At 40.2% G+C, this 27,903-nt stretch overlaps 1 protein-coding gene across 1 annotated transcript; it reads left to right on the top strand.

The window, feature by feature from the left end:
- Window positions 1–398: 398 nt before the first annotated feature.
- lrig2 (leucine-rich repeats and immunoglobulin-like domains 2) lies at window positions 399–21,678 on the top strand. The gene is made up of 18 exons (XM_066703616.1): window positions 399–598; window positions 2,276–2,350; window positions 2,491–2,625; window positions 3,347–3,490; window positions 3,846–3,989; window positions 4,876–5,019; window positions 6,854–6,997; window positions 8,296–8,376; window positions 8,736–8,807; window positions 9,550–9,618; window positions 10,716–10,879; window positions 12,331–12,651; window positions 13,811–14,092; window positions 15,081–15,527; window positions 15,920–16,072; window positions 16,720–16,872; window positions 17,267–17,551; window positions 18,597–21,678. Exons 1-18 carry the CDS (start codon window positions 399–401, stop codon window positions 18,842–18,844), a joined length of 3,261 nt encoding a protein of 1,086 aa, XP_066559713.1. The 3' UTR covers window positions 18,845–21,678.
- The last annotated feature ends 6,225 nt before the right edge of the window (window positions 21,679–27,903 follow it).

The following is a 27,903-nucleotide window of genomic DNA, read 5'->3' as shown; positions in this document are numbered from 1 at the left end:
TGGTAAAAAAAAAAAGGTCGGGAAAAATCAAATCCGAAACGATTGACAGTGTGTAGGAATCCGTTGCAATCTCCTCCGGATCAGAAGTCGCTTCGTGAGCAAAAACGGCGCAGGGAGAGCGGAGAGTATCAGCCCGGGTTTGGATGCGGGTCTGTGTTTTTTCCAGTTCTTGGGAGCTGCCGAGATTGCAAGGCGGAAGGGAATTCACAAGGAAGGGGAGAAAAGAAACTCATCTGGGGATGCTCGTCTTGCGCGAACGGGGACACTGAGCCCGGGCTTATCATGACGAGACCACGTTTCCGATGTAATGCAAGTGTGGGAGTTTTGATATAGACAATTTAGCGGACATTTAATGTATAGATATACATTTATAATTCTAAAATAGTTGCCAACTATTCATGGTATTGGGATCCAAAATGGCGGCGGGGTGGCCCATCCCCCCTGCGCTGTTCCTGTGGGTTGTGGGTGCCGTGGGTCTGGACCTGTGCCCGTCTCCGTGCTCCTGCTCCGGACAGAGCGGCCCCGCTGGACTGCTGGACTGCAGCCGAAAGAGGCTGCTCGCCCCCCCCCTGGACCCGCCTGCCTGGGTGTCATCCCTGTAAGTGTGCTGGGGTTACATTGGCGTTGTGTTGCTGTTGATGGGGATTCATTCGTGAAGGGTGAACCCCCATTATTTAAGATGATAAGCTCACCGCAGGTTTAATCTTCTACTTGCACACTTTAGTTTGCTGCCAGGTGCACACGCAGAGCGCAGTGATAGGTCGCGTTTTTTGTAGCGCAGATGTCCGCAGGTCTGCGCAGATTTGCAGAATTCCACTGATCCCATTGGTGGAACCGCGCAGATCGGCGCCGAATTGCGGACATCTGCGCTGCACGAAAGCGACCGGAGTTGAGGGCAGCACTGCACGGGAGTGGGGTGCGTTGGTGATGGGGGTTGATTCGTCCGCAGGTGTGTAATATTGGCCTCCCTGTTCTCTGCTGTGTGATTATTTAATAGCAGCAACGATTTATGATGATGATGATTATTACTACTTCATAGGTTCTGGTGTTTAAATGGAAAAAAAACAACAATCATTTGCACCCAGTAACCTTGTTAATAATAATAATAATAATAATAATAATAATAATAATAATATAGAATGCAACCGTTATTTAGGGTCTTTAACTGTTTAGTATTGCCACCTAACGTATCCACGCTAAGGATGTTGTATAAAGCTACAGTGTAACTTATAGTACAATACAGTGCAATGCAATAAGTTATATATGACTGAAAATAATATACACTTTTTTTTTCAAATTACATTAAAATACAGCAAAATAACGAACATGTTGCCTTCAAGATGAACAACGTAAGGTGCTTGGGAAGAGAGATGGGGTGCAGCACCTAGAGGTGCAGCCAGGAAAGGGAATCGCATGGAAACCCTAAAAGGACATCTTTAACAAGATTTCAGTGTTAGCAACTTATACTTATCTCAGTATTCTCCATGTAGCCATTGTCAACTGCTGTTCAATGGCAATATATTTCTCAATTCACATAATACATACTGGGCTTTTCCCAGGTGTTTATTTATAGGGTCGAATTTAGTGCACAAATGGCTTTGATTTCATTAGGAGCAATTGATGCACCTGCCTCTTGCAGAACAGATGAGAGCTAAGTTTTCCTGTTGACATTGAAGTTCAGTCTTGGTTTATTACGATCCTAACAATTTTTCTGTAGCATTAATTTCTATCCCACAGAGCTGCATGTTGGTATTTGTTTAAATGAGAATTAACAATCCGTTCTTTGATTTCTTATTTATTTCCCTATCTTTTAATTACATCAGTCCCAAAATCAAACAGTACCTCTTTTGCATTTTGTCTGGAAAAGATACACCATGCATTTGAACCTGTACATTTGTTATATTTGCTTAACAGTATGTCTTCATACAGCAAGGACAGCAGCTGAATAAATGCAAGCTGCTGTCGGTGTTGTTTGTGAACTTGGCTGTGTATCTGAATTATTTAGACATTGCTACAGCTGATGGGTTACATTAGCAGCACCTCTAGCTGAGCGTGATGTTGAACGGTTGAATAATTCATGTTAATGTGAAACAGTATACTGAGAAGCACTACTGGGCGTCAGGTCAGTGATCTTTTCAAGAGCCTGTCAGATCCCCGCAGGTGACTTACTTGGGCCAGGCATTCATGTGGGATGTTTACAAAATGTGCTCTATAGTGAAACTAAACTTATTTGTCACAAAGGCTTTATGTTTTTCTCTGTTTGTTTATATTTCAGGAACATGAACTACAATGAACTGGATGCTGTTCCATTCATGGGAGAAGTGACTTCAAATATCACAGTTCTGTCATTGTAAGGTCCTTTGCTGGATATCTTTTTGACCCCCCCCCCCTTAATTAGTTGGTACTGTCTATGATTTTGAGTCTTGATTGCCCTCCTCGCTGGTGTCAGTACTCATCCACTTTCCTCTCTTTTGTCCTGTACCTGTCCAGAGTCCATAACCGAATTGCCGAGATCGTCACCGAACACCTGCAGCCCTATGTTTCCTTGGAGTCCTTAGACCTCAGCTCCAATGCCATCGCAGGGATTAAAGCGGGCACATTTCCTCCGATGCAGCTGAAATATCTGTAAGATTGAAAAGTGAAAATATTTTCACATTTCCTGCCTAGGTTCCTCTTCACGGCACTTAATTTGAAGAGGCTTTTCAGTGAAGTGTTTATGCTAGACGAAAGCAGGGTATATTCAGATGCAGCACTCTTTATTTTCCAGATTATGTTTCTTGGTAAATATGGTAATGTATTTATTTAACAAGGAACCATATTAGTATTTTAGGTCTTTGTTTTAAAATATATGTATTGTGCCTTTTCATGGTGTGCACCTCAAGGTACAGTGAGCTTTTTGAATGCCTGTACACCACATTACCCAGTGAAATATTTACATTAGGTTATTTAAAAGTTGCTTTTGGATGTTGAAGATCTTTCAAAAGCAGTACACTGAGTAAAGGGTTTGAAATTTCAAGCTCTTCATGTGCAGTAATGTCTTCCACCATTATATCTGTTATGTAGTGTCAGTATATTCAACTTCAAAGTTGGACTTTTATTTCTAGAAAAGCATATTTTAGGTAATGCGTCCTCTTTCCCCTCCTGCACCAGTTCCCCCAAGCATTGTTATATTCTAACATGAAGTGGATCATGAAGTAAATTATCAATACCCCTTAAAATGTTTCATAATGGTTTGTAATTCAGTCTTGTGAGGTTCAGGTAGTTTCTTATTTAGATGTTCCATAATTCCAGTGCATTTTAAACAGATTTGAAATATGTAATGGATGTGTTTTTTCACTCTTTTCAGAAATCTGAGCAACAATAAGATAAGCACCCTGGAGCCCGGATGCTTTGACAACATCTCCAGCTCTTTGATCGTTCTGAAACTAAACCGAAATAGAATAGCCTTCCTCCCATACAAAATCTTCAAACTGCCTCAGCTGCAGTACTTGTAAGTTTGAATTTGATCACATGTTCTTAGAAAGAGGTGGTGTTTGTTGTTGTTATTATTTGTATTATAATTATTATGAAAATGAATGCATTTAAAGTAATGTGTGCCTGGATATAAAGAATGGCTGTTGATTGTGAATGGTTGCTGATTGAAACATCCTCCTCCAGTATTCATAAGAGAACCCTTAAATGATTTTAATTTGTGGATATGTCTGTTCATTTGATTAATTTAAAGATACTTTGCAAAATGCAATAGGAAAATATTCCTAGTGACCAATTTGAAAAACGTAGATAGTTGTTTAATACTATAAACACCTGTTAAAGCTGTTTTTATGTTTTTTTTTGTCTGATTTCAGAGAGTTGAAACGCAACAAGGTTAAAGTCGTGGACAGTCTCACATTCCAAGGTCTGGATATGTTGAAGTCCCTGAAAATGCAGCGCAACGGCATCACTAAGCTCATGGATGGTGCCTTCTTTGGACTCAATAATATGGAAGAGCTGTAAGTTTCCCTGGGCTTCACGGGATTTCATGGAGAACAAATTTTCACTTTCTCAGAGAACTGCAGGGAATTCTGCTCACTCTTTTAGTGTGATTACAGGAACAGAGAGGAGAAGAGATCTGTATTTCTGCGAATATCATGTACATGTTTTGTACCAACAACATTATATACACACAGCTCTAGAAAAAATTGAGACCACTGCAAATTTGTCTTAGATCAGCATCTCTACATGTATGGCAGCCATTCCATTCCATTCCATTCATTTTTTTTTTTTTTTTGGAATTTGGGAGAAATGTTGTCAGTAGTTTATAGAATAAAACAAAAATGTTCATTTTACCCAAACACATACCTATAAATAGTAAAACCAGAGAAACTGATAATTTTGCAGTGGTCTCAATTTTTTCCAGAGCTGTATATGATGCAATAAATGATATGAGGGCTGCAATAATTATTCTAACTATTCGAATACTTTGTTTTAAAATAATATGGATTTTGGGTTTTGGGATGGATATTCTCAGAGGAATTTAATTAGTTTAAAAGAATTTAGTTTTCCCATATTTGCAAGCATAAAATATAGCTCATATAGCTCAAATATAGCCTTTTTTGCTCATCTTTATCAAGGGTGCCAATAATTGTGGAGGTGACTTTGAAATATGTCTTTTTGCCTCTTGACAGCTGGGAAGTTATATTCCATTATTGTTCGCAAGCACGACATTTACAGATGACTGTATTGAGGAGAAGAGTTAGCAGTCTTTATTGAAGTGGATCTACTTGGCAGTGCAAAGAAAGAAAAAAACAAATTTCTGCATTTAGGTCTTGATTAATTCCTGCAGATGCCCAAGGGCTGACCCATTTAAATCACTCTTTCTGCTTTCCTAATATTCAGGGAGCTGGAACACAATAACCTGACAGAAGTGAACAAAGGCTGGCTCTATGGGCTGAGGATGTTACGTGTGCTCCGCGTTAGTCAGAATGCTATTAGCTTGATCAGACCAGATGCGTGGGAGTTCTGCCAAAAACTTGAGGAGCTGTAAGTGCTGTTTCACATTGGCTTTCAGAGCATGTACTCAATTGTAAGATCGTTTTGGTATTTTGTTTGTTGGGTTTGTATATATTTTTATAGTTTTGCAGATTTGGGACTTGCCAACAAACTTTTTTTTTTTTCCTTGCAGAAATCAAGATCAATACATATTGCCCTTTGAGGTTCTCTGAGAATTCACAGCAATAATAAACTGTTAAAGAAAGTGGCACTAATTATGCTTTTTGCAGTCTACCGCAGTGCTTTGTTCTCAGTTTGTCATATTGAAATTACATTGGCTAAAATATTTTAAAAATAATGTTTTATATGTGCAAAATGTATGTGTGTGTATATATACATGGAAAATATATAAGGAAAATCAGGCCCAAAATACACTCACCTAAAGGATTATTAGGAACACCTGTTCAATTTCTCATTAATGCAATTATCTAACCAACCAATCACATGGCAGTTGCTTCAATGCATTTAGGGGTGTGGTCCTGGTCAAGACAATCTCCTGAACTCCAAACTGAATGTCTGAATGGGAAAGAAAGGTGATTTAAGCAATTTTGAGCGTGGCATAGTTGTTGGTGCCAGATGGGCCGGTCTGAGTATTTCACAATCTGCTCAGTTACTGGGATTTTCACGCACAACCATTTCTAGGGTTTACAAAGAATGGTGTGAAAAGGGAAAAACATCCAGTATGCGGCAGTCCTGTGGGCGAAAATGCCTTGTTGATGCTAGAGGTCAGAGGAGAATGGGCCGACTGATTCAAGCTGATAGAAGAGCAACTTTGACTGAAATAACCACTCGTTACAACAGCAACAGTATGCAGCAAAGCATTTGTGAAGCCACAACACGTACAACCTTGAGGCGGATGGGCTACAACAGCAGAAGACCCCACCGGGTACCACTCATCTCCACTACAAATAGGAAAAAGAGGCTACAATTTGTACAAGCTCACCAAAATTGGACAGTTGAAGACTGGAAAAATGTTGCCTGGTCTGATGAGTCTCGATTTCTGTTGAGACATTCAGATGGTAGCGTCAGAATTTGGCGTAAACAGAATGAGAACATGGATCCATCATGCCTTGTTACCACTGTGCAGGCTGGTGGTGGTGGTGTAATGGTGTGGGGGATGTTTTCTTGGCACACTTTAGGCCCCTTAGTGCCAATTGGGCATCGTTTAAATGCCACGGCCTACCTGAGCATTGTTTCTGACCATGTCCATCCCTTTATGACCACCATGTACCCATCCTCTGATGGCTACTTCCAGCAGGATAATGCACCATGTCACAAAGGTCGAATCATTTCAAATTGGTTTCTTGAACATGACAATGAGTTCACTGTACTAAACTGGCCCCCACAGTCACCAGATCTCAACCCAATAGAGCATCTTTGGGATGTGGTGGAACGGGAGCTTCGTGCCCTGGATGTGCATCCCACAAATCTCCATCAACTGCAAGATGCTATCCTATCAATATGGGCCAACATTTCTAAAGAATGCTTTCAGCACCTTGTTGAATCAATGCCACGTAGAATTAAGGCAGTTCTGAAGGCGAAAGGGGGTCAAACACAGTATTAGTATGGTGTTCCTAATAATCCTTTAGGTGAGTGTAGATTAGAATAAGCATTATAATATACTGCACATGTATTCTATTAAATTTAACCTGTTTTTTTTGTTTATGAAGTGTTTCTCTTTTTAGTCCAAAGTGAAATTGACTAATTATTTCCCGCCCCTCCCCCCTTTCAGATTAATTCCCCACACTACACAAGAATTTAACATAAAATGGTGTCTCCAGGGTAGTTGTCTGAATGTCATATTTTTCTGTTCTGAACTCTGTAGGGATTTGTCGTATAACCACCTGACTCGCTTGGAGGACACTGCCTTTTCTGGGCTGGGTTTACTAGAGACCCTCAATTTGGGAGAAAACTCAGTGAGCCACTTGGGGGAAGGAGTCTTTGCTGGCCTCTCTAACTTGTGCACTTTGTAAGTAAATAAGTGATGACTATTCCATTAAGAGCAAGATGGAGATCTGGTTACGTAAGTGACAGGGCACTGATCCCTTTCATAATGGCAAATCTCATTTCCACTGATCAAAATACATATATAAACCTTTTTTAAATTACGGCACTTTCATATTATTTCACATTAATAGTGGTTTCCCATTTGTTTCGAAGCATGTCCTCCTCCGTGCTGTGTATTCCTGTAATTAGGTGAGCCACTTCATTGTGGATCCGCTCTGGTGTGTAAATCTATTTTGAAATCCTGAAGTCTGAGGCCAAATCTTTCTAGCGAGAAATGCTTCAAACCTGACGTTTGTGAAAGGGTTCAGATTTAAAGGGCAGACGTTTGTGAACAGATGGCTAGAGCACTGAATTTGCAGAGCTGTCGTTGTCTTGGGCATGTCCCAGTACAAATCCCTTTGTCAAAACAGGCGTTTATTGGGATTCAACCAGGCAGTCAAGTTCTATTAACCTAATGCAACCTTTTAATGAAATAATTAAAAGTAATCTCTTTTTAGATTTGGAAAAGCATGAAGCGGGACAAGAACAGATTAATTAGGCATTTTTCAGCTCTTGAAGGGCGTCAAACAGCTGACAGAGGGGGCTTTTCAGTTCAGGGTCACTGGGTGTTCTCAGACTGAGAGGCCCGAGAAATTAACAAGACTCCGGCATTGGGACCCAGTCAGGCATGAGGGACAGGAACAATGACTGGCACTGCGAGATGCAACAGGCTTTTGTCTGTGTGAATGTGGAATTACAGCAGAAGTTTATTTAATTTGGCCCCCAGTCATTACATTTACATGACGAGATCTCCTTCCCAAGATATATTTGGAAAACTTTGTTGTTCTTTCCCTGTGTTTACACAACAGGCTGGTTAAAGCTTCGATAATTTCAGCAGATCTTTTTCCATCAATGTGAATTTGTGCAAGCGCTGAAGGTTACTGTGAAGGTCAGAGTTAACATGTTCAGTTAGTTTTTGCTAGTTTTCAGAACATTGTTTGAGATTTCGAGGTGGCGTATTTCCGGAAAAGAGCATTGACAAGATTTTGATTATTGGAATTAATTGTAGGAAAAAAAATCTCCCCAAAGCAACTGGAATATTGATGTTCATGTAAACACACAGATTAATTTCCATGGGTTTACATTTGATTAGAAATGCACATTATGTGAAGAAAGTGAAGAAAGTGTGAATTTCAGCTATCTGTCAACTTCCCATTTTACTTTATTTTAATGGTTTCTGTTGTAAACTCTGAAGAAAGCCATGCTGTTTTGTTGTTTCAGAGATATAAGGAATAATGAAATCTCATGGGCCATCGAAGACTCCATTGGATTATTTGTGGGAATGAAAAAGTTAAACGCATTGTATGTATATCTTTGTGTGTTTATTCCAATTAATAAAATTAACTATTGTTATTTTTTTAAATCTTATTTTTAATAAGCAAGGCAGCAATGTTGTGAATAGTATAGTAGTTGGAGATAGCGGGGTGCATGGCATTTGTGCTAACAACAATCCTACAAACATTATTCTTGTCATTGGCTGTATAATTTTTAAACCTTCTTAGCAGCATGAGCCCTGACAGATAACATCCGATATTACATTTAAATACAGTTCTGTGCTATTATTGGTGATCTTTGTGGTTTTTTGTGTGTTTTCTAAGTGTTAATTTGATTGCTGTGGTGCACTTTGTGAGGAAGTATAATTCACAATGTGTTTTTTCCAGGGTGCTGCAAAGGAACAAGATCAAATCCATAACAAAAAAAGCCTTTGAAGGTTTAGACTCCTTGGAACACCTGTAAGTACCTTTTAGATTCAAACTAAATCTAGTTTGTCTTTATTTTATTTAGATTTCCTACAATTCCCTGTATATTTGATCAATTGGGAGAAGCTTTGGGACACTCTAGGGCAGGGGTTCCCAATGTCTGGTGATGGAGAGGCAATTTCCAGAGGTTGTATGGGAGGGAGGAACTTTTTATTTCCTATACATTTCTGTTATGGAACAATTATGAACTTTATTTGTTATATAATATAGTATATATAGTATATAATATAGTAAAGGTTCAGAAAATGTGGGGTTGACGCACCAGACATCCTCGAGGGTCACATTTGGCCCCTGAGCTGCACTTTGGGAACCCCTGCTCTAGGGGCTGGTTTCATAGACCCAAATTTGCATTATATGGAATACTCAGTTATTTTTCATAGAGTAGACTAGTGCAAATCAAAGTCTGTGAAACCAGATATTTGTGTTATTAATAAAATGCTTCTTTAAAACCACTTGTTTGTTCAGCTTTATAAGTTTAGCTGGAACTTCAGGGAAAGTTAGTTTTTAATTTAGCTTTAGTTTCATCATGGATTAAATAATTTCAACCTAATGCTCTTGTGCTTTGTTTTAGTATATTATTGCACTTATGGTGTGAGTCCCCCTCGATAAGGGCGTCTGCCAATAATTAATAATAATAATAATAATAATAATAATGTCACATACTAGTGATGTCAACTAAATCTACAGTTGTCATTTTGTTTTCAAATTCTAACAGGGATCTGAGCAAAAATGGTATCATGTCAATTCATCCTGAATCATTTTCCCACTTGCGACTTAAGGAACTGTGAGTATAAGACAATTATATGGGTTTTATAGCAGAGGGATTGAAAAATCTAAGAATCCAGGCTATTGATGAGGGTTATTTCTCCATCCTAATGTGCAAATAGTCTAGAAGCACCAGCAGACAAAACAGTTTGAAATCTATGTAGAGCTATTGTTGTCAAATTTGCACAGTTCTTCTGGTGTTCTAGGTGAGTATTGACTTTTTTTCATATTCTTCTTCCTTCGAAATCGATGTTTTTTTTTTCTGTCCTCAACATCAAGTAGTTATCTAATTTATATCTGAAAACTGATCTTTGAAAAATATAATGACAATTTAAAGGTTAATTCATATATATACATACACGGTACGTTTTTTTTTATTTTATTTTTTAAGAATCATAGTTTTGTATTAACCAGCTTGTGTTTTTAAACCATCACTGACACAGTGACCCAGTGCATTCTTTTTCTGGGGTTGTCCTAGAACAGGGGTGGCTTTTGTTTTATCTTAATTGAACCAATTGTGGGTCTTGATTAGGCAAATTGTCCCCGTGTTCAAAGTATCCATATTATTGGTAATTTAGAGAGACCTGGAAATCCTGCAGGATTGTGGTTCTCCAGGACCAGGGTTAGCCACCCCTGACCTAGAATATCATTTAAATGCGTTTGTTGTTATCACTCTCTATAATGGACCATTTCAAATGTTTTTATATTAAACCCTAATTAAGATTAATTCCTGGGCACACGGTATGTTTAACTTAAATAATGATTTGTTTGATTAACGGATAGCATGAGCTGCTGTAGTTTTAGATTACCCATTACCCTCATATTGTGTTCTCATTGATTTTAGAGATGGATCTTTTCAATTACCAGTATACATGAGCAGTATCACTTTTAGTTTGTTGTTCTGTAGGTTGACTGACTGTAAATTGACCCATCTAAATATTTGGTTTACATTTCACAACCTTTTGGTGTCAGTGCTCTGCATTGTAGTCCTCAGGTTTATCTTTGATGATAATTCAATTTGCAACTGTGTGTGAATGTTAAAAACTGCAGTATTTTGAAACTGGATAAAGAGATGAATGGAGAGCATTTGTGACATTTCCTGTTTGTTTTTCACAGGCACCTCAACACGAGCAGCTTGCTGTGTGACTGCCAGCTGAAGTGGTTAGGACAGTGGCTGATAGACAACCGATTCCAGCAGTCTGCCACAGCCGTGTGTGCCCACCCCACCAGCCTGGTGGGCAGGAGTGTCCACTCTGTGGATCTGGAGGACTTTGTTTGCGGTGAGTGTGTTGTAACTGCTGTCATCTCTGCATTGCCACACACTGTACAAGCCTGGACTGTATCTTTTGCTGTGTTTCTGCTTCACTGTGTATTGAGGTGGGTTTATACTTATAGCCTATTTAGATGATAGATGTCTCTACTTACTACACCTCTACCCCGATATAAGGCATTCTGATATAACACAGTAAAGTAAAAATGGCTTTGAAAGTCGAAACGCAAAGCCGAGCGCATTAACAGCACGTTTAAACTTTCACTCTGATCTCCAGTGCATAAAAAATTGTCTTAAAGTTATATCATTGGCAGTTTAAATCCATTGGTATTTAGATCTATTTACCTTCATTTTAACTTTTCTATAAGTAAAAAGTCCCATCTCCAAAATGTTTTCAAACCATTTAATCATTAACTGTTCATATTACTTAACAATCTACGTATAACATAGTTGTCTAAATGACAGTGGACAATGCTCCTATTTGCTAAAATACCAAAATATTTGTTTACAACAATTTGTAAGGATGTGTAATTAAAAGCGTCTTCTGATATTTAATGTGAATTTAGTATTTTCCTAAGCCTTACACGCAAACCATACGATTGGTGTCTGATGAAACAAAGCCCTGCATTTAGCAGTGTTTAGTACTTGTTTTGTTAATGCACTGTAATAAGCTTAATAAGTTAATGCATCTTTTAAATAAGCTTATAAAATAATTGTTGTAATTAAGGAAAGGAGATGCAATTTAAGCGTTGTAGAACAGAATTATTTACTGCATATGCATGTTAGTTCTAACAAAAACAAAATAACAGACAAAGCAAGTCAATATAATGTGGGTTCACCTGTAATGCGGTCAGATTTTTTGGCTCCAGAGCACCTCCTTATATCATGGTACAGGTGTAGTGTATTATGTAACTTGCCTATGAGTTTCCTATATATGTAATGCAATTATATTATTTCTTATAATTTACCTAGGATGAATAATAAGTGAAAGAACGTGCTTATACAAGTTCCATATTGTAAGGCAAATGGAAGAAGATGATGCACATACCATCTTATCCAGAAGACTGGTTATCTGTTTGGAAATTAATATGAATGCACACCCTTTCACATCCAAGTGACCGCAGGAAGCAATCTGATCATAGAGCTGCATAAAAAAAAGAGTTGGGTTTGAGTTGGGTTTTCCTCAGAATGATTGACTGGAGAGAGAAAGTGACAATTCTGTCGGTAGGTCCTGAACATGCAAATTGCCCACTTTGCAGGCCTTTTCACATCTCCCTTGCCATAAGAAGAACATAAGAAAGTTTAGAGGAGAGGAGGCCATTCGACCCATCGTGCTCATTTGGTGTCCATTCATAACTAAGTGATCCAAGGATCCTATCTAGTCTATTTTTAAATGTTCTGGGTCTGCCATCCAACCAGAGGTCTGATCTGAGAAGTGATCTCTGCTTTCTCTCCCCACAGACGATTTCCCGAAGCCACAGATCACTATGCACCCCGAGACGGCTGTGGTCCTGCGCGGCACCAATGTGACACTGAGTTGCACGGCGGCCAGCAGCAGCGACTCGCCCATGGCCACGGCCTGGAGGAAGGATGGCGAGGTGCTGTATGATGCCGAGGTGCAGAACTTCGCACGGTACCGGGAGCAAGAGGGGGAGCTTGTGGAGTACACCACCCTGCTGCACCTCCTCAACGTCAACTTCACAGACGAGGGCCGGTACCAGTGCGTCGTCACCAATCACTTTGGCTCCAATTACTCCAACAGGGCCAAGCTCACGGTCAACGGTGAGGATCCAGGGCTTCGTCTTTGCTATCTCAGCAACCTCTTTGATGTTTTATTTGAACTTTTCTCATCATTGCTAAATCAAACCCATTCTTATTCTCTTTTATCTTGATTTGCTAAATGCAATCAATTAGGCGTTGCTTCCATGGTGTAAACAGCTGGGGTTATAAAGAGACCCACAAAATCTCCAGAACTACAGGATAACGTTTCCCAGACAATGTAATTAGCAGCACAACTGAAGAATTCTTAGACATGGTACAGCGGTTTGCTTCTCTTGTAGTAATATTAAAGTGCATTTGACTCCATTTTAGGGGGCAGGATGAAAAGATAGCAAGGTGACACTGTTATGCTTTATTCTTTGGACTCTGATCTTGCATCTCTTGGAACCGTTGAAAACTCTGCCGGTGAAGATGCAAATTAAAAAATAACCCCCTCCACCTGAAAAAAATCCCTTCATAAAGCACATCTGATACCCATTAATCTGTTCTTAATTGCATCTTCCTTGCAAACCAATGCTGTCTTTCTGTGTAAATGGAGCCTGCTGCATCTGAGAAACCGTGGAATAATTGCACACTAGTGACACCTGCAAAATTAATTACGCAGAACAACTTAACTATTGTCACTTAGAACTGATTAATTTGATAGCATCGCGCTTTGTTCCGCGGTAAGCAGCAGAGCAGATACCCTGTGCTATCGGTCCTGAATACATTCTGTGACTTAATGTTTCTTTCCAGAGCAAATTTCTCTAACGCAGCATCAAAGGTGAAGGTTCTGGCGATGAGTTTGGAAAGTTTATTCCCGTGTGGCAGCTGTTCAGAATTATCGACGCTTGTGAATCAGCGGGTCGGCCACTTGATTTATGCAGCTTCAGACGGAGCACAGCAGGACTGTTCACAGAGTAGTTTTGATGGATGGACCCTTGAAATATCAGTTCCGTGTCTTCTGCTGATTGAAGATAATAGGGGAAATCATTCTCTGAAGGTGATTTAAAAAGTCTGCAGCCGTTGTGACAATGAATGCGGTCGTTATCTGTGTGATAAGTCCAACGGAGTTTTGTTAGTCGGGGTGACGGCTGACTGGGACGAGGTCTTGGGTGTAGGGGGCAGGTCCCGCAGGCCTAACCTTGGGAGACGACGCTATTTGTAATCTCTCTCCCCACAGAGCTGCCCTCCTTCTTGAAGACTCCGATGGATCTGACTATTCGCACCGGCGCCATGGCCCGCCTGGAGTGCGCTGCCGAGGGGCACCCCTCCCCCCAGATCGCCTGGCAGAAAGACGGGGGCACGGACTTCCCTGCTGCCCGAGAGCGCCGCATGCACGTCATGCCCGACGACGATATCTTCTTCATTGCCAACGTCAAGACCGAGGACATGGGCGTGTACAGCTGCACAGCACAGAACGCTGCCGGGAGCCTATCAGCCAATGCCACTCTCACGGTGTTGGGTAGGTTTAACTGTGTACTGCTATTATTTATTTTAATGTGGCCCTGCCCTAGTCTACCCCGCCCCACCCTGCCCTGCCCACTCTTCCGTTTCTCTTGTTAATTATGATTCAATTTAGTCATTATTACTCTATTCACAAAACTTTTTTTTTGTGCTGAAAACAACAAGGATTTTCACATTTTAAATCTCAAATACAAAACCGTTACACAGTGCTGAAACGGCTCTTTTAAAGGTGATCAATGCCTTTGGATTGAGGTGCTTTATCCAATCTGGTTCTTGCTTGATCTTACAGCTGCAATTGGTACTGTCGACCAAAAGGTCCTTCTAAATAGATTAGAGACTTTAGTTGGTATCTCGGGTGCAGCTCTCAATGGGTTTGGATCATATCTGTCCGATCAAAAGCAATCTGTTAGAATTGGATGTAAAGTCTCTGATGATACTTAATCTTCAGTCTTAATCTGTCTGCTTGTGTTTAAGGATGAAATGCATATTGGCTTTGTACTTCCCAAAATTTATTTCCACTGTCCCTACCTGCCTTTGAATCAGTAGTGTTAATCCGTGTCAGTTTCTCAGTGATATCGTGTAGATCTCATGAGGTTTCAAATACTTGCTAGGCATCTCTGCTGGTTAAAAAGGACGTGCTTAAAAAAATATATATATTTTAACAGTTGGGATATTACAGGCAAGCTTCAAAAAGAATCGAACCTAAATACTTTGAATTAGCCCTGCTCTCCAATTCAGATATCCGCTTTTAAATCCTTGCCACCCTTGATGAAATCTCGCTCTGTGAGAAAAATAATTATCTCCCTATCCTAGCCCAGGACGGTAAGTTAAGAAACATGGTATAGCACAACATTACAAGCAGATACAAAACATTGAATACACATTTCTCATGCAGTTTCAAATTTCAAATAAATGATCTGATGCGAATTCCAACTACTGCACTATGGAGTGTGAATAGTGTTCATTTTTGTGTGGTTTTGTTGTAGAAACCCCTTCTTTCTTGAGGCCCCTGGAGGACCGCACTGTGGCCCGCGGGGAGACGGCAGTGCTGCAGTGCATCGCGGGGGGCAGCCCTGCGCCTCGACTCAACTGGACCAAGGACGATGGCCCCCTCATCGTCACCGAGCGGCACTTCTTTGCCGCTGCCAACCAGCTGCTGATCATTGTGGACGCGGGCCCCGGGGACGCCGGCAAGTACACCTGCATCATGTCCAACACGCTGGGCACAGAGCGCGGACACATCTACCTCAGTGTGGTCTCCTCCCCGAACTGTGACAGCGCCGTGTCGACGGGCTACGACGAGGACGGCTGGACCACGGTGGGCATCGTCATCATCGTGGTGGTGTGCTGTGTGGTGGGCACCTCGCTGGTCTGGGTCATTGTCATTTACCACATGAGGAGGAAGAGTGAGGACTACAGCATCACCAACACAGGTCAGTCAGCTATTTGTCAACCGAAAACGAACAACCCCAACCCTTTACCCAAGTGCTCCGATATTGGTGCATGTTCTTTCTTAGAACTGCCCCCATGCCTTTATAAAAATTGCAAAACAAATATGAATGTATTTATATTTCTTTTCATCGTCCTCGTCCATGCTTTGTTAGCAATTTGGCGGATTAAGATTAGTGTCCAAATCTAAATTGAATTCTACGAAGTCCGGGAAACAAGGTTTTATTATGATTGCTGTTGTTGTTAATATGATTAAGGCAAATGTAGTGAGCGGAAATACTCTCTCATTCAGTTAGAGGAATCGTATAAATGACCAGATTGAATACAGAATAAATAAGAATGCCCTTTTAAGATGATTGCATTGGCTTTATTACAGATGAGATGAATCTGCCGGCTGATATTCCCAGCTACCTATCCTCCCAGGGGACGCTGTCTGAGCCCCAGGAGGGCTACAGCAACTCCGAGGCCGGAAGCCACCAGCAGCTAATGCCTCCTTTACCCAATGGCTACGTCCACAAAGGAACAGAAGGTACCCTCCAGCTCTAGATCTGCCCTCCACCACAGCACCACTTGCCATTTTCAATAACTGCCCACATACACCATTTAATTTTACAGTGGAACATAAATGGTTGCATTTAAAAAATATCTCTGGGAAGCCTGGTTAATCAGACCTAATTAATAAAACAAACCACAATACGCCTCCGCACCCCACACACAAGCATTGGAAACATTAATTTTCTGTTTCTTATAACATTTGATATGTAAAACTCTGTAGGAGCTGTTGATTTGTATAGAAAGCTGCCATACTGTTGGTCAGTTTGATTTCTTTCTTTTTTTTAATGTTGCATTCCTCAGAGATCACACAAACCAAGGGCAAATTAAACGCATCAAATTCTTATTTCTGTCTTCCTTTATTGGTACCTTGTGTATGTTTGCTCCTCTCATCGACTGCATTTGTCTGGATAACGAAGTAGAGTCCGATTCCTAATGTGGATAATTTAATAAGCTGTCATAATGTAATTAATGCTCCATTTAGAAGTGACCAAGATTGAAATTGTTCTGCACGTGCTCCGGGGGACTGGCTTGATAGGAATAGGGAACTGGCTTGTGCTTAATGAATGGATTGATTTCCTTTTCCCTCCTGACGTTTGAGATGATGAATGTTGTGTTGTGCAGGAGTGTGCTACGTGGACTCGGGGAGTGAAATCGAGACGGACATTAATGGTCTGCTGACGTCCGGGATCCAGAACAGAGTGGGCTCTCTCTTCACTGGGAGGAGCAGCTTTCACCCCGGGGAGCCCAGGGAGGGGCTGGCCGGAGCGCCCACAGGTGAGAACCGCCTTTTTCTACCTGCACACTTCCTGTCTGCCTGCAGTCTTTAAAAATGTTTTTTCTGGGGCCAGTTGCATAAACAGACTAAGTCTTTGTCTTAGTATAATTATAAGTCATACTAATGATGGACACTCTGTTGAAACTGTTGCATAAAACATTCTTTGCTTAGATTGGTCTTACTTGGTCAATCACACAATGCATTCAGAAACATAATTTGTATGCAACTGACTAGCTTGCATTAGACTGTTTTAACTGTTAAATTAAGACTAAGACTAATGGTTTAAAAGGAGGATTCTGCTAGACGTTTCAGAATAGCACTTTAGGTTGGTGATGTGTAACAGGATAAGACAGTGTTCTGGGATTTGCCCAGTGATGCATTTTGTGTCAACAGGTGGCACCGGACCATTAGTCATTTGCTCTGACTGCTACGACAACGCCAACATCTACTCCCGGACCCGTGAGTACTGTCCCTATGCCTACCTGGCTGAGGACGACCCCCTGGATAAGACCCTGTCCAACATCATGGTGCAGCTTCCCAAAGACTCGTACCCCAGCCACGCCCAGCACGAGGACACGGCCCTAGAGAGCCTCATCAACCACCCGGACACCTCTGTGTTTGTCACCAGCCATGACAAGAGGCACAGCGTCCGGAGCTCAGCTCCACTCTACTGCACTGGTGAGTGTTTGTGCTCTGAAAACCTGTTTCATATTAAAATGAGCACCCACACATGTCATTCAAATTGTCCAGTTGGCCCTCGTTCACCCATTGATACACCATTAATAGGATGAGTGAATAATGTCTGGCGTTTTGACGACGAACATGAAATTAATCAAGACATCGAGGTGATCATTAATTGGCTTTTCATAATTCAATGAAAGAAGTGAATCGGTTCAGAATACTGTTACGGTGGCATCACATGAGCAAAAATAACAACCATATAACAAGTAACGAACCCTATGTGTAGCAGATCATCAAGTGAAGGTCTGTATTTGACAAGGCCTGTCTGTACTTTGCTGGGTGTTGGTTCTCCTACACTTCAGGGTTTCTCATTTTTGTATTTAAATATCTGCAGGAATGTAAGAAAGGGAAAATACACTTGAAATCTGACTTGTGTCCTGATAAATCTGATAAGTCCATAAACCTGGCATGCAAAACTGTTTCTAATGCTTTACCAGCCAAATAATGTCAGGAGAAATAAATCGTTTTGATAGTCATCTTTCAATACGTTTATTGTCAACTGCAAAGCTAAATGTGAGTGTTTTCCACAAATAGATTTACTTTCTAATAAACAAACAATAAACACAAGTTCAAAAGCTAGTGTTTAATCAGTGTCTGTAATATATACTTCGTTATGCCTCTAAACTGAATTAAAACCCTGTTTTGTGTCTATATTATTGACTTCAAGACTGCGGAAGGTGGTGGAATTTAAAATCCTCGATTAGTATTCTATAAGCGGCTTGACTCTTCTCAACATGTGAAGTGTTTTAAGGCAAAAGCTGAATATTTTATGAAGAAACCGCTCCTTTAATAACCGCGTACCTCTATGAAGACTGACACTTGGTTATTTAAAACGAAATGCCATCAGTGATCAGTGCCAAGTTCGTCGGGTGCAGCGCAGTTGCCGACACAACCTTTATTGACTTACTAGTGTTGTGACAGTTTGATTTTTGAATTAGCATTGTAATATATTCATACGTCTCTCAACCCTTGTGCTCTACAGATGGCCAGGCCAGGCCGTTCTGGGGAGGGAGTGAAGAAGCCTCGTTAATGCCTCACGGTGGCTTGTCACAGCACCCGGTGACTGTGCACGACAATTCCCGAGAGCAGAGGCAGGAGGAGGCGGAGGATGCAGAGGCAGAGGAAAAGGACCTTTCTTCAGACTCCTCAAACCACAACCTGAACTCACAGGAACACAGCAGTGCCTCTTACAGAACTCCAAGCATACAGGAATACAAGGCCACAACATAGACAAAGCCACGGTGTCTCCACCACACACAACAAATCTTTTGTTGTTTTTTTGTTGTTGTCGATTTTCGTTCTTTTTTGCCTTTTTACCCACTACCTCGAAAGAGACGTCACTATCTGCCAAAAAATGCGTACGTGTATGTTTACATTCAGATATGAGCTTTTCCATTCTCGCACGTTTTTTTATTTGTTCCTTTCTATTAGCACTCAAGACTGACCAACGGCAGCTGGTGTGTCTTATGCCTGGCTGTTCTCACTTTTGGGAGGGTACTCTTCTATGAATGTACACGTGTCAAATACCTGGGCCTAAGCCTGATGTTATTTATTAAAAGTCTTAAATGATTGACTCCTTCTCCCACTCCGTGCACGCAGGAATTACAACAATGTGGAAGAGCCTGCTTTACTCACATCTGTATGCCAAGAGAACTGTACTAAACATGAATTGCCTTTTGCTCATGGTAGTAATTACCCCTGGACCCCTGGCCACAGAATTGTGAAACCACCAGATCTTGATTCTTTGAGCAAAAGGCTGAAGCTGCAGATTTTTTGCAGTGCTTTTGAATGGTTATACACTGTGGTTTTTTCCAGCCGCATGCTCACAGTGTTCCATTCCGGATTATTTTTTTTATTCTGCTGGACCGCTCACATCACGGTTTCCCTGGAGCAAACTTTATCACACTGTTGGAATTGTACATAAAGTATATAATTTCCCAGTTTGATTTCATATTTCACTTGCCTAAGTGTTCAGCTTAATGTACATATTTTTTTCTATCATGTTAAATATATATTGTACAAAGACTGGTATACAATGTTTTAAAGAAAAGTTGTCAAACGGAAGAAAATGTATATTGCACATGTAACATTCATGGTTATGATGGCCACTGTGAATGGGATTTCTTTAGAGAAAGGCAGGACCTTAAAATATTGTGCACAAGTCGTTTTTTATTTGTGTGTTTCTGACCCGGGGAGTTAGCTTATCTCTGTGTAAAGCTTTGATAGATACAGCCCAGCTTCTTTAACAGCTGATGTTGGTGCAAGAGGCCTAACCTTCCCCACTCATCTTTAACAAGTTTGATTGCCTTTTGTCCTCAGTTTAATCACGGTTACAGTTTGTGTCTGCTTAACTACCCTATGCTAATGTTTACTAGCACTGGATCAATGGACTTTCCTCCACAGAGATATGATCTTAGAGGCCATTGGCTGTAGACTTATGGCACTTATTTTCAATATACCTTCAATGCAGCAATCGCATGCTGTGCAGCAGAACTAATGTCTGAAATCAGAAAGCACTGCTTTGAAATATTCCTGTATTTTCCCTGAAATTGTTGTCATTCCATAGGCTTGGGAAAAGTCTGTATTCAATTTCAGTTTAGTAAAAATAATAATAAAATAATTCTACTAAATTATATATAATAATGCATATATAATATACACACAGGCAAATGTTTTGTATATATTATGAGTCGTTTTTTGTTTTTAATGTAAAATCCTTTGTTTTTGTTTGTATAACAGCTCGATACGTTATCCACATTTTAAGATTTAAAAGACTACCTGGAGTTGAAAAACTAAATTTACATTATTTTTAACATTTTTCCAGTCTTGTGACCATCAAATACTACACCTTTCCTGTTTTGTATTCTATACTTTACTGCAGCACATGCAGATATTTTAAACTCTCCGTTCCATACGTTTTCCCCTCTTACTCTTCAAAATCACAATTGAGGTATTTACTAGTAAAACAATTTATCTTAAAATCATCAGAATGATCTTTTGTACTTGAGGTCAATTTTGGCTTCATAATTTTAAAGGTTTATTCCCTTCGTTAACGTTAAGCAGTGCACTCGGTACAGGATTGTGTTTATAAATGGTAATGACCCAATTATCATTTTCATAGGCTACCAGTTGGAGACCTCATTCTCAAGCTATGTGGTACATGAATGAACAGACTTAAAGCTAGCTCAGAATTTGCACCTTGTAACTGCACACATTTGGCCTTAAATAAATCCTTGTATTTGCGCTTTAATTGTGTTTAAATACAGTCAAACTGTATATTGATGTTCTGGTTCGTTCAATTGGTCTTTTATTTAATCTTTACCAAGCAGATTTGTCAGTAACCACACTATTTCTTATACTTAAGTCAAGTGGATGGGAATTGTATTTTTCAATCTGCCAATTGCATTGTAGTTTTAAAACTTTGTTCTTCACAACTCACATTCCTATAGGAGACCAAGAACAATAGGTGTGCTCTAGCATTGTGTTTCTCCTGTGTCAGTAAAGATGCAATGCAAGTCCTTTTCATTACGTTAATATAAATTCTCTTCACGAACTGCCTATGGTGGCGTTTCGGAATCGTGTATTTTCCTTATACAATAGTGGCCATGCATTATAACAGACCTGTCACCATTTCATCAACGGGTCTGCTTTGCTTTGAATTTCTAGACCTAGAGATTGTCGTAGCTGTTGGTGTTCCAAAAGTGTGCTTGCTTACCTTTCTCACTGCGGAGAAGATTTGCAGATCTTGGCAACAATGAAAAACTGTCGGGTACACACGCATCTTTATATCGCAGAAGAAGAAACGAGACTTTGAGAGGCCAATGACATTGCTTTTTTGTTGTTGTTGTTTTTTTCCTTGCCGATTGCATTTATACCAAAGTTTCAGCGTTTATGCTTTGCTGTGGCAATATTCATAAAATGCTACTTGTTGCTGTTTTCAATCTCGTTTCTTTGTAAAATGTATTTTTCAATGTTAATTAAGTGTACATTCTGTAAAGCATGTGTAAAGTACATTTGTTTCTTGAAATGTAGCTTGTCCTTGAAACAATAAATACAAGTATCAACATTGGGTCTACAACTCAAGGGGCGGTTACTACCAGTGGACTCAAGTCAGAAAAAGCTTTGTACCATTTTGCTAGAATATGGGCTATATGACTCAACACTGGACATGGTCATGAAACTTTGTCTCCGTTAACAGTTGTTGTTTGTTTAGGGTTTGAGTACCGAATGCCCTTTTTGTTTTTTCAGTGTAATTTTTCACAGATTGCAAATTGACTTCTTTTTAAGCTGATTAGACCACAGACTCCTACAGCTTCGTAAGGGTGCAGACACTGCAAATGGAAAGCAAAGCAAGTGACTATTAAAAATGTGAATTTGGCAGTTTAGTTTATTATTTTGTATTATTATTATTAGTGCCCAGTATGTTCTTTTGATTTAATTGTACTTTGTACACGTGTTAATAGGGACTAATGGTATGTGCGCCTATTGTGGCTCTAGTGAGTCATTCAAAACGATAAGATCAAAGAGCCCATCTCTACGCGCTAATGATGCTGTATTGACATTTGAATAATTCATTTCTCCTGCCAACTTGGCTTCGCACTCAATTTTCAGACAGCACAAGGGCGTCTTTCCTATGAAGGCCTGTTAGCAGCTGAAATGGTCTATTTATTGTGTAAAAAAGACCGCTAGTATTACCATATCTGTAGTAAGGGTTTATATTGTTAACTTGGTAGATAGTATTTTAAGATCAGTTTAAATTCTTGCAATCTGCCTAATGAATGCATAGGTGAACCAATGTCCCCTTTGTGACTGAACTTTCATAGCAGAATGTCTTTTTAAGTGTGTTTGAATATGCATTCATGTGGGAGTTGATCATTGTTCTGATGTGTGGGCTTGGTTGTAGAAGTATGCCTGGTGTAGGGTTGATGGAAAAAGGGTCTTGCACATTGTTTTCATTCACAGTTCTGGCTGACGTGGGTTGTGGTGGCAAAGTGACACAATTTAGTTCATTTTGGAAGAATATCTTCGTACGTAAAAGGACATTTCTTTCCCACATGTTGGCGGTGGGTCAGGACTTGGTATTTTCCTCACGAAGAAATGCGAGATGGTAGATATGCTTGATAATAGATGCTTGCCTTTGTGTGCTTAACAGCAAATCAGGTCTGCCAGAAACGAAAAACCTGTGCAAGAATTGTACTGTCAAAGCTTAGAAAATCCCCCCTCACGCTAAAGGTATATTTCCTATAGTCCATACTGATATAGACTTCACTGCAAAAGCCACTCAGTGTGGCTAAACCCCAGTGCACCATAGCAGCCCCAGTAAATCGGCATTCTGGTCTTGTGCTGCTTAAGCATAAGATCATTAAAATTAGATTATTTTCCAGTCTTCTTGCAACAGAGTGAAATTTATGAAATCCTGGCAGACTTGCACACCCATCCATCCAAACGCACCACAGAAGAGAACAATGCCATTTTATATGCACACATTTCAAATGCATTCCCGCCATAGAAAATAATCTTTTTAATCTTTTTTTTTAACAAAGCACAGATATTTCACCATGTTCCCTGGTAGTGATGCCTCTTGAAGCCTTTCGGTGCGCTCCTTGTTTTGTGGTTAATTTTTAAGACGCAACGAAGTGTGGAAATAAGACCTAGGAAGAATTGCAAACAGTGCCGCTTCATTTCCTTTTTGACAAATAACTCCTGACGTGGAAATATCACACTCTGCAGGATTCATTATAAATTGATTATAGCTTGACATGCATGAGACGTTTATGTTATTACACTTTAATCTTGGACGAGCATAAGTTATTAACACATTATTTGGCACCTATGCAAATGAGGTATAATGCTCGCACTGTTTCAGAATTGGGACCAGCTTAACCAACAGAAATGAGTTATCAATAGATAGGAGTCTAAGAAACTATATGAATATTTATGCTTCACATACAAAGCAGTGTGGAGCACTATTGAGTCTATTGGATTGCAAGTAATTAACAGGCATTTTGCATCTGCGGTTTTAATTAATGTGTTGAGTTTCTCGTTTATTTTTGTCTTTTAAAGGTAAGGATAGATTCCATCTGTATACTTGGGCGTACAAAGTCAATTTTTTTCTTCAATATTGTTTCTGTTTATCCAGCTTTCTGTTTCAAGGAACTTTTCATTTCTTCTCAATCTGCCTTTTAACCAGTCATTTTCTTTTTATTGTTGTTATTGGGTTTTGGTTTTAAGTATGGATTGAAGTTTTAGTGATATATTTGATCCTATTATACAGCACCCTTGGGATGATTGACCAGACAACTGTTTTCCAACGGAAGGCATTGATTAATTAATTGATTTACATTATGTTCCTTCCACCATTTCAGATTGCTTCCTTTCCCTTTAGCTCTGTTCCACTGATCTGGAATGCAGCCCTAAGCACCTGTATTAAAATAAGAGGGACTTCTGTCTTTTTGTGATTGGGAGGTTTTGATCGTGTTTATTTACAGACTTCAGGAAAACGTGTTTGACGAAGGACTCCGCACAATCAATCGGTGAACGTGTACAGAAGTCCTGGGGAGGGGAACTTGTCAGTTGTACATCAGGGAGGTTTTAGTCCTCATTTTGTCGGTCAATGAGGAGCTGTCACCTTCTGTTCGGAAAAAAGGGGGGGAGAAATGACAGTGATGGACAGGAGACGGGACTAAATCCAAACCTAGAGGGAAGAGTCAGGGTTGACAGGAGCTAATATCGGAGGAAGATCAATGGCTTTCAAAGCACTGTTCTAATAACCTGGAGGACAACCAACGTGAAGGTACCTTTGTCACTGCTGACGGGTGTGTCACTGTGATCTCTCAATCGAGCTGTGCTGAGGGGATCACCTTGAAGACCGCTTGCAGAGAGTCGGACACTGTCAGTGTGTGGTCAGTTGTACCTTTGGGAAGCTGTCCTGAAGAGTAAATTAACTGGATGCAAGTCTTCTCTGCATACGGGCGATCACTCCCAAAAAGGATCCTAAACAGAGGTGGAGATTGTTGAAGGTACATTCGAGCCCTTATTTCAGGTTGCACTACAAAGCAACAAACAGTGGTAATGAATTGTATATAATGGCCTTTTTTTGTTTACATTCCTCTACTGAATTTAAAGGAGATGTATGGAAAAGGCCGTTTTAATGAGTCAACTTGGGTGGGAATGGGTTGCCATGCTTTAGAGAACTTTTCACTGGATCCCCTCCAATGTAACCTTATTTTTTCTAAATTTAGGATTGTATATATACATTTCCAGGTGACATCTCTCTCTGGGGAATTCTGCAACCCACAAAATGGGACTGTGCCGTTGAAAAGGCTAATTCTGCATTATTTCTGAAGAGGACGTGCTCAAAAAATAACCACAAGATCTTTACATCACATGGTATTTCTAATATAAAGAAATGGAACATAGTTTTAACTTCATAGGCACAGCACTAAATGTCAAAAACAGAATCTTCCTTGTGAAACTTCATAGATTTACTTAAAAGCAACATCCCAGTGAACATTCATACAGGGAATCCTATTTTCTTTCAATTTACTAGACTTTAGACAGATTGAATTTAAGTGAGAATAAGGAAACACTTGACTAGCCAGCAACAAATAGTACACCAAATGTATATGATCAGCATGAATTGATTTGTATATACTTTTTAGGTCAAATGTAACTACAGTACTGGAGATTAACCCTGACATGTTTTGATCCTTGTTTATTCCCTTGCTGTAATGTACTAAATTACATGTAATTTAACCATCTCTTTCAATACAGGTTACATAAAAAAAACGTGAGCTAATCTATAACTTTCTACATGTAATCAAGACTGTGATGTTATTCTTTGGTTTAAGTGGTTTTTAAATCATTGTGTAGTAGGATCCCAGCATGCTCTTACACACACACACACACACACACACACAAGGATGGTAGCAGAAGATAGTGTAGAAAATTTTCTTATGTGTTAAATATTGTCTTATTCAATACATCCTCACTGACAATCGTTACATCTGATATTCTTTAAATTCACTATCAATTCTATGGGGAAGTAAAATTCTGGCTTGGATTTAAATGCAAGTAGACATAATGAATCGAAAGCCAGCTGAGTTTTTTACTTCTACACTTAAAAAAAAGAAAACAACCTTGAAATCTGCACGCTTTCTGAAAAAGTCCTTCTGTGTGAATGGCAAATGCAATTTAATTTGGTTTCCGGTCTCTTTCTCTACCTGCCTCTCTCTTTCAAATAAATCAGCTTTAACTTTTGTCACTTCAGCACTTGAAGTTTATTTCCCGCAGCCTCGGCCTTGCAGCACAGTGACCCGGTGTGATTATGACAGTTAATGGGGCAGAACGTCATCTGGCACAGAGTGTAATGGACTATGCCACCACAGCACACTAAGGCTCCATCAGTCTGACCCACACTGGCACCGCTCAGGTGGTGCCGAACGAGCAGTTGGCACCAGCTGAGTTGTATCCGTGGCTTACGTCATTTGTCCTTATGCTTCTGAAAAGGTGACACATAGACTGATCACTGCTCTATAAAAATGAACACCCCCTTATATGAAAGTCCTGTATTTCATACACATCTACACCGAGGGAATAACTGACAACCCACTGTGCGAGTCTGCACGACCCACACGGCTTGGCCACCTGTGTGTTTGAGTCTTCTCTGTTTTGTGCTTGGTCGTTCTGCTGTGGAAGTTATATTACTGTCAGAGCATCATTCTACAGGATGGATTTTTCAATTACACTGTGATTATTCATGCTATGAAATTAGTCAAAGCGCAGATAATGTAACACAAGCCTAATTGAAAAAGTTCAGGCACCTTTAACCAGAACTGTAGGTCTCCACCACAAGGCGGCAGTGCTGGGACATCAGACAATTCCAGAGAACACGTTTCCATAGCTCTGTTTGTGGTCGGGATCATCCTTTAGTTTAAAATGTAATATGCTTTTTTAAAAACATCTATGTTTTCACATGATCGATGCGGATTAATTTTAGTTTGCTTGTATGAAAACGTATAAGACTTGGTTCTGATGTGGTGTTGCCTTGAACTTGAACCCACTGAAGCACTGCTAGAGCAGTTCTGGAACTGAGGAAATGATTCATTGGCAGTTGCTGGGGAAAATAAAGTAATACGACTCTCTGGAGGTGTCCTGGTCCTCTAAATGAATGAAGGCAGTGTCATAACTGGATAAGGAGGACTGTAACTGCACACAACAGCACATTTGTTAAGGTCTTGATAGTTAACTGGAGGCTATTACTTATTAATTACAAACCTGCGATTTAATAAGCAATATTGAGGCGCCTTAAGCCCCGTGTGCACCACACGTTTAAAATACAAAACATGCACACTTGCAAATGATGGTAATGATTGATTATCCTTTCATCCCGGTGTTTGATATATGCTGCTGCTCAAGTTTTATTTTGTATTCATCAGATCGGTTGCGTTTAGCAATAATGCAGATATTTATTTTAGAAATACTATAATAACTTAAACGAAAATAACCTGAACATATGCACGGGGTGTAACACTAAACACACACATATACAGCTAGCAATATTATGTTCAGCAACGTTAGAGTTACGAAAGTTTAAAACCAACCTACAACTTTATCGCAACGTTATAACATTTTGTTTAGTTAGCCGAGTTATAAGTTAACCATATTAATGTATCTTTTAACAAGGGCGTGATGGTCAATTTCTGACAATACAATGCGACTTAATGCCATGCCAATTTGACCATGCAACGAATTATGAGGAGAAGGTTAAAATATGTATGCATCTATAACAATATGACAGGACCCGACATCTACTATAGGCCTACTGCGAATAAAAGTTTACTCCTCGAAAAACACAGAAAACACTTGGACAAACAGGGCAGAATGCAATATATGAGACACCACATGGAAATCCTACCCTGCGTGCACTAAAGGGTTAACCGCACTGTCACCGTGTGTGCGCTGGGCTCGTGTGGCGCAGATGTCCGCAGTCCTGCACGGCTCTGCGCTGCTCCTCCAATGGCACCGGCGGGACTCCGCAGATCTGCGCAGCACTGCGGACATCTGCGCCACACGGACGCGACCTGTGTTCCAGCAGGGCAACAAACTCTGCCGCGGAAGACCCGCCCAGCTGCTGGAAACCATTGGCTGGCGCCCAGCGGGTTTAGTCCCGTTCCTGCCCCCGATTGGTCCGAGTCAACAGCCGTCAACCGCGCCTCGTCCCCCGCCTCCCCCCACACAGCGCCACTAACAAGGTGAAAATGATTGTAAAAAGTTCTGCGCTCATTTTG

The sequence above is a fragment of the Amia ocellicauda genome, chromosome 5 (assembly GCF_036373705.1).
Source record: "Amia ocellicauda isolate fAmiCal2 chromosome 5, fAmiCal2.hap1, whole genome shotgun sequence".
Taxonomy (NCBI): domain Eukaryota; kingdom Metazoa; phylum Chordata; class Actinopteri; order Amiiformes; family Amiidae; genus Amia; species Amia ocellicauda.
This window is presented reverse-complemented; position numbering and strand designations above follow the sequence as displayed.

Coding starts and splice junctions, on each gene's coding strand:
- lrig2 (XM_066703616.1), top strand. CDS start 399: ATGGTATTGGGATCCAAAATGGCGGCGGGGTGGCCCATCCCCCCTGCG. Junction 8,808..9,549: donor TTAGACTCCTTGGAACACCT/GTAAGTACCTTT, acceptor AAATTCTAACAG/GGATCTGAGCAAAAATGGTA. Junction 12,652..13,810: donor GGCCAAGCTCACGGTCAACG/GTGAGGATCCAG, acceptor CTCTCCCCACAG/AGCTGCCCTCCTTCTTGAAG.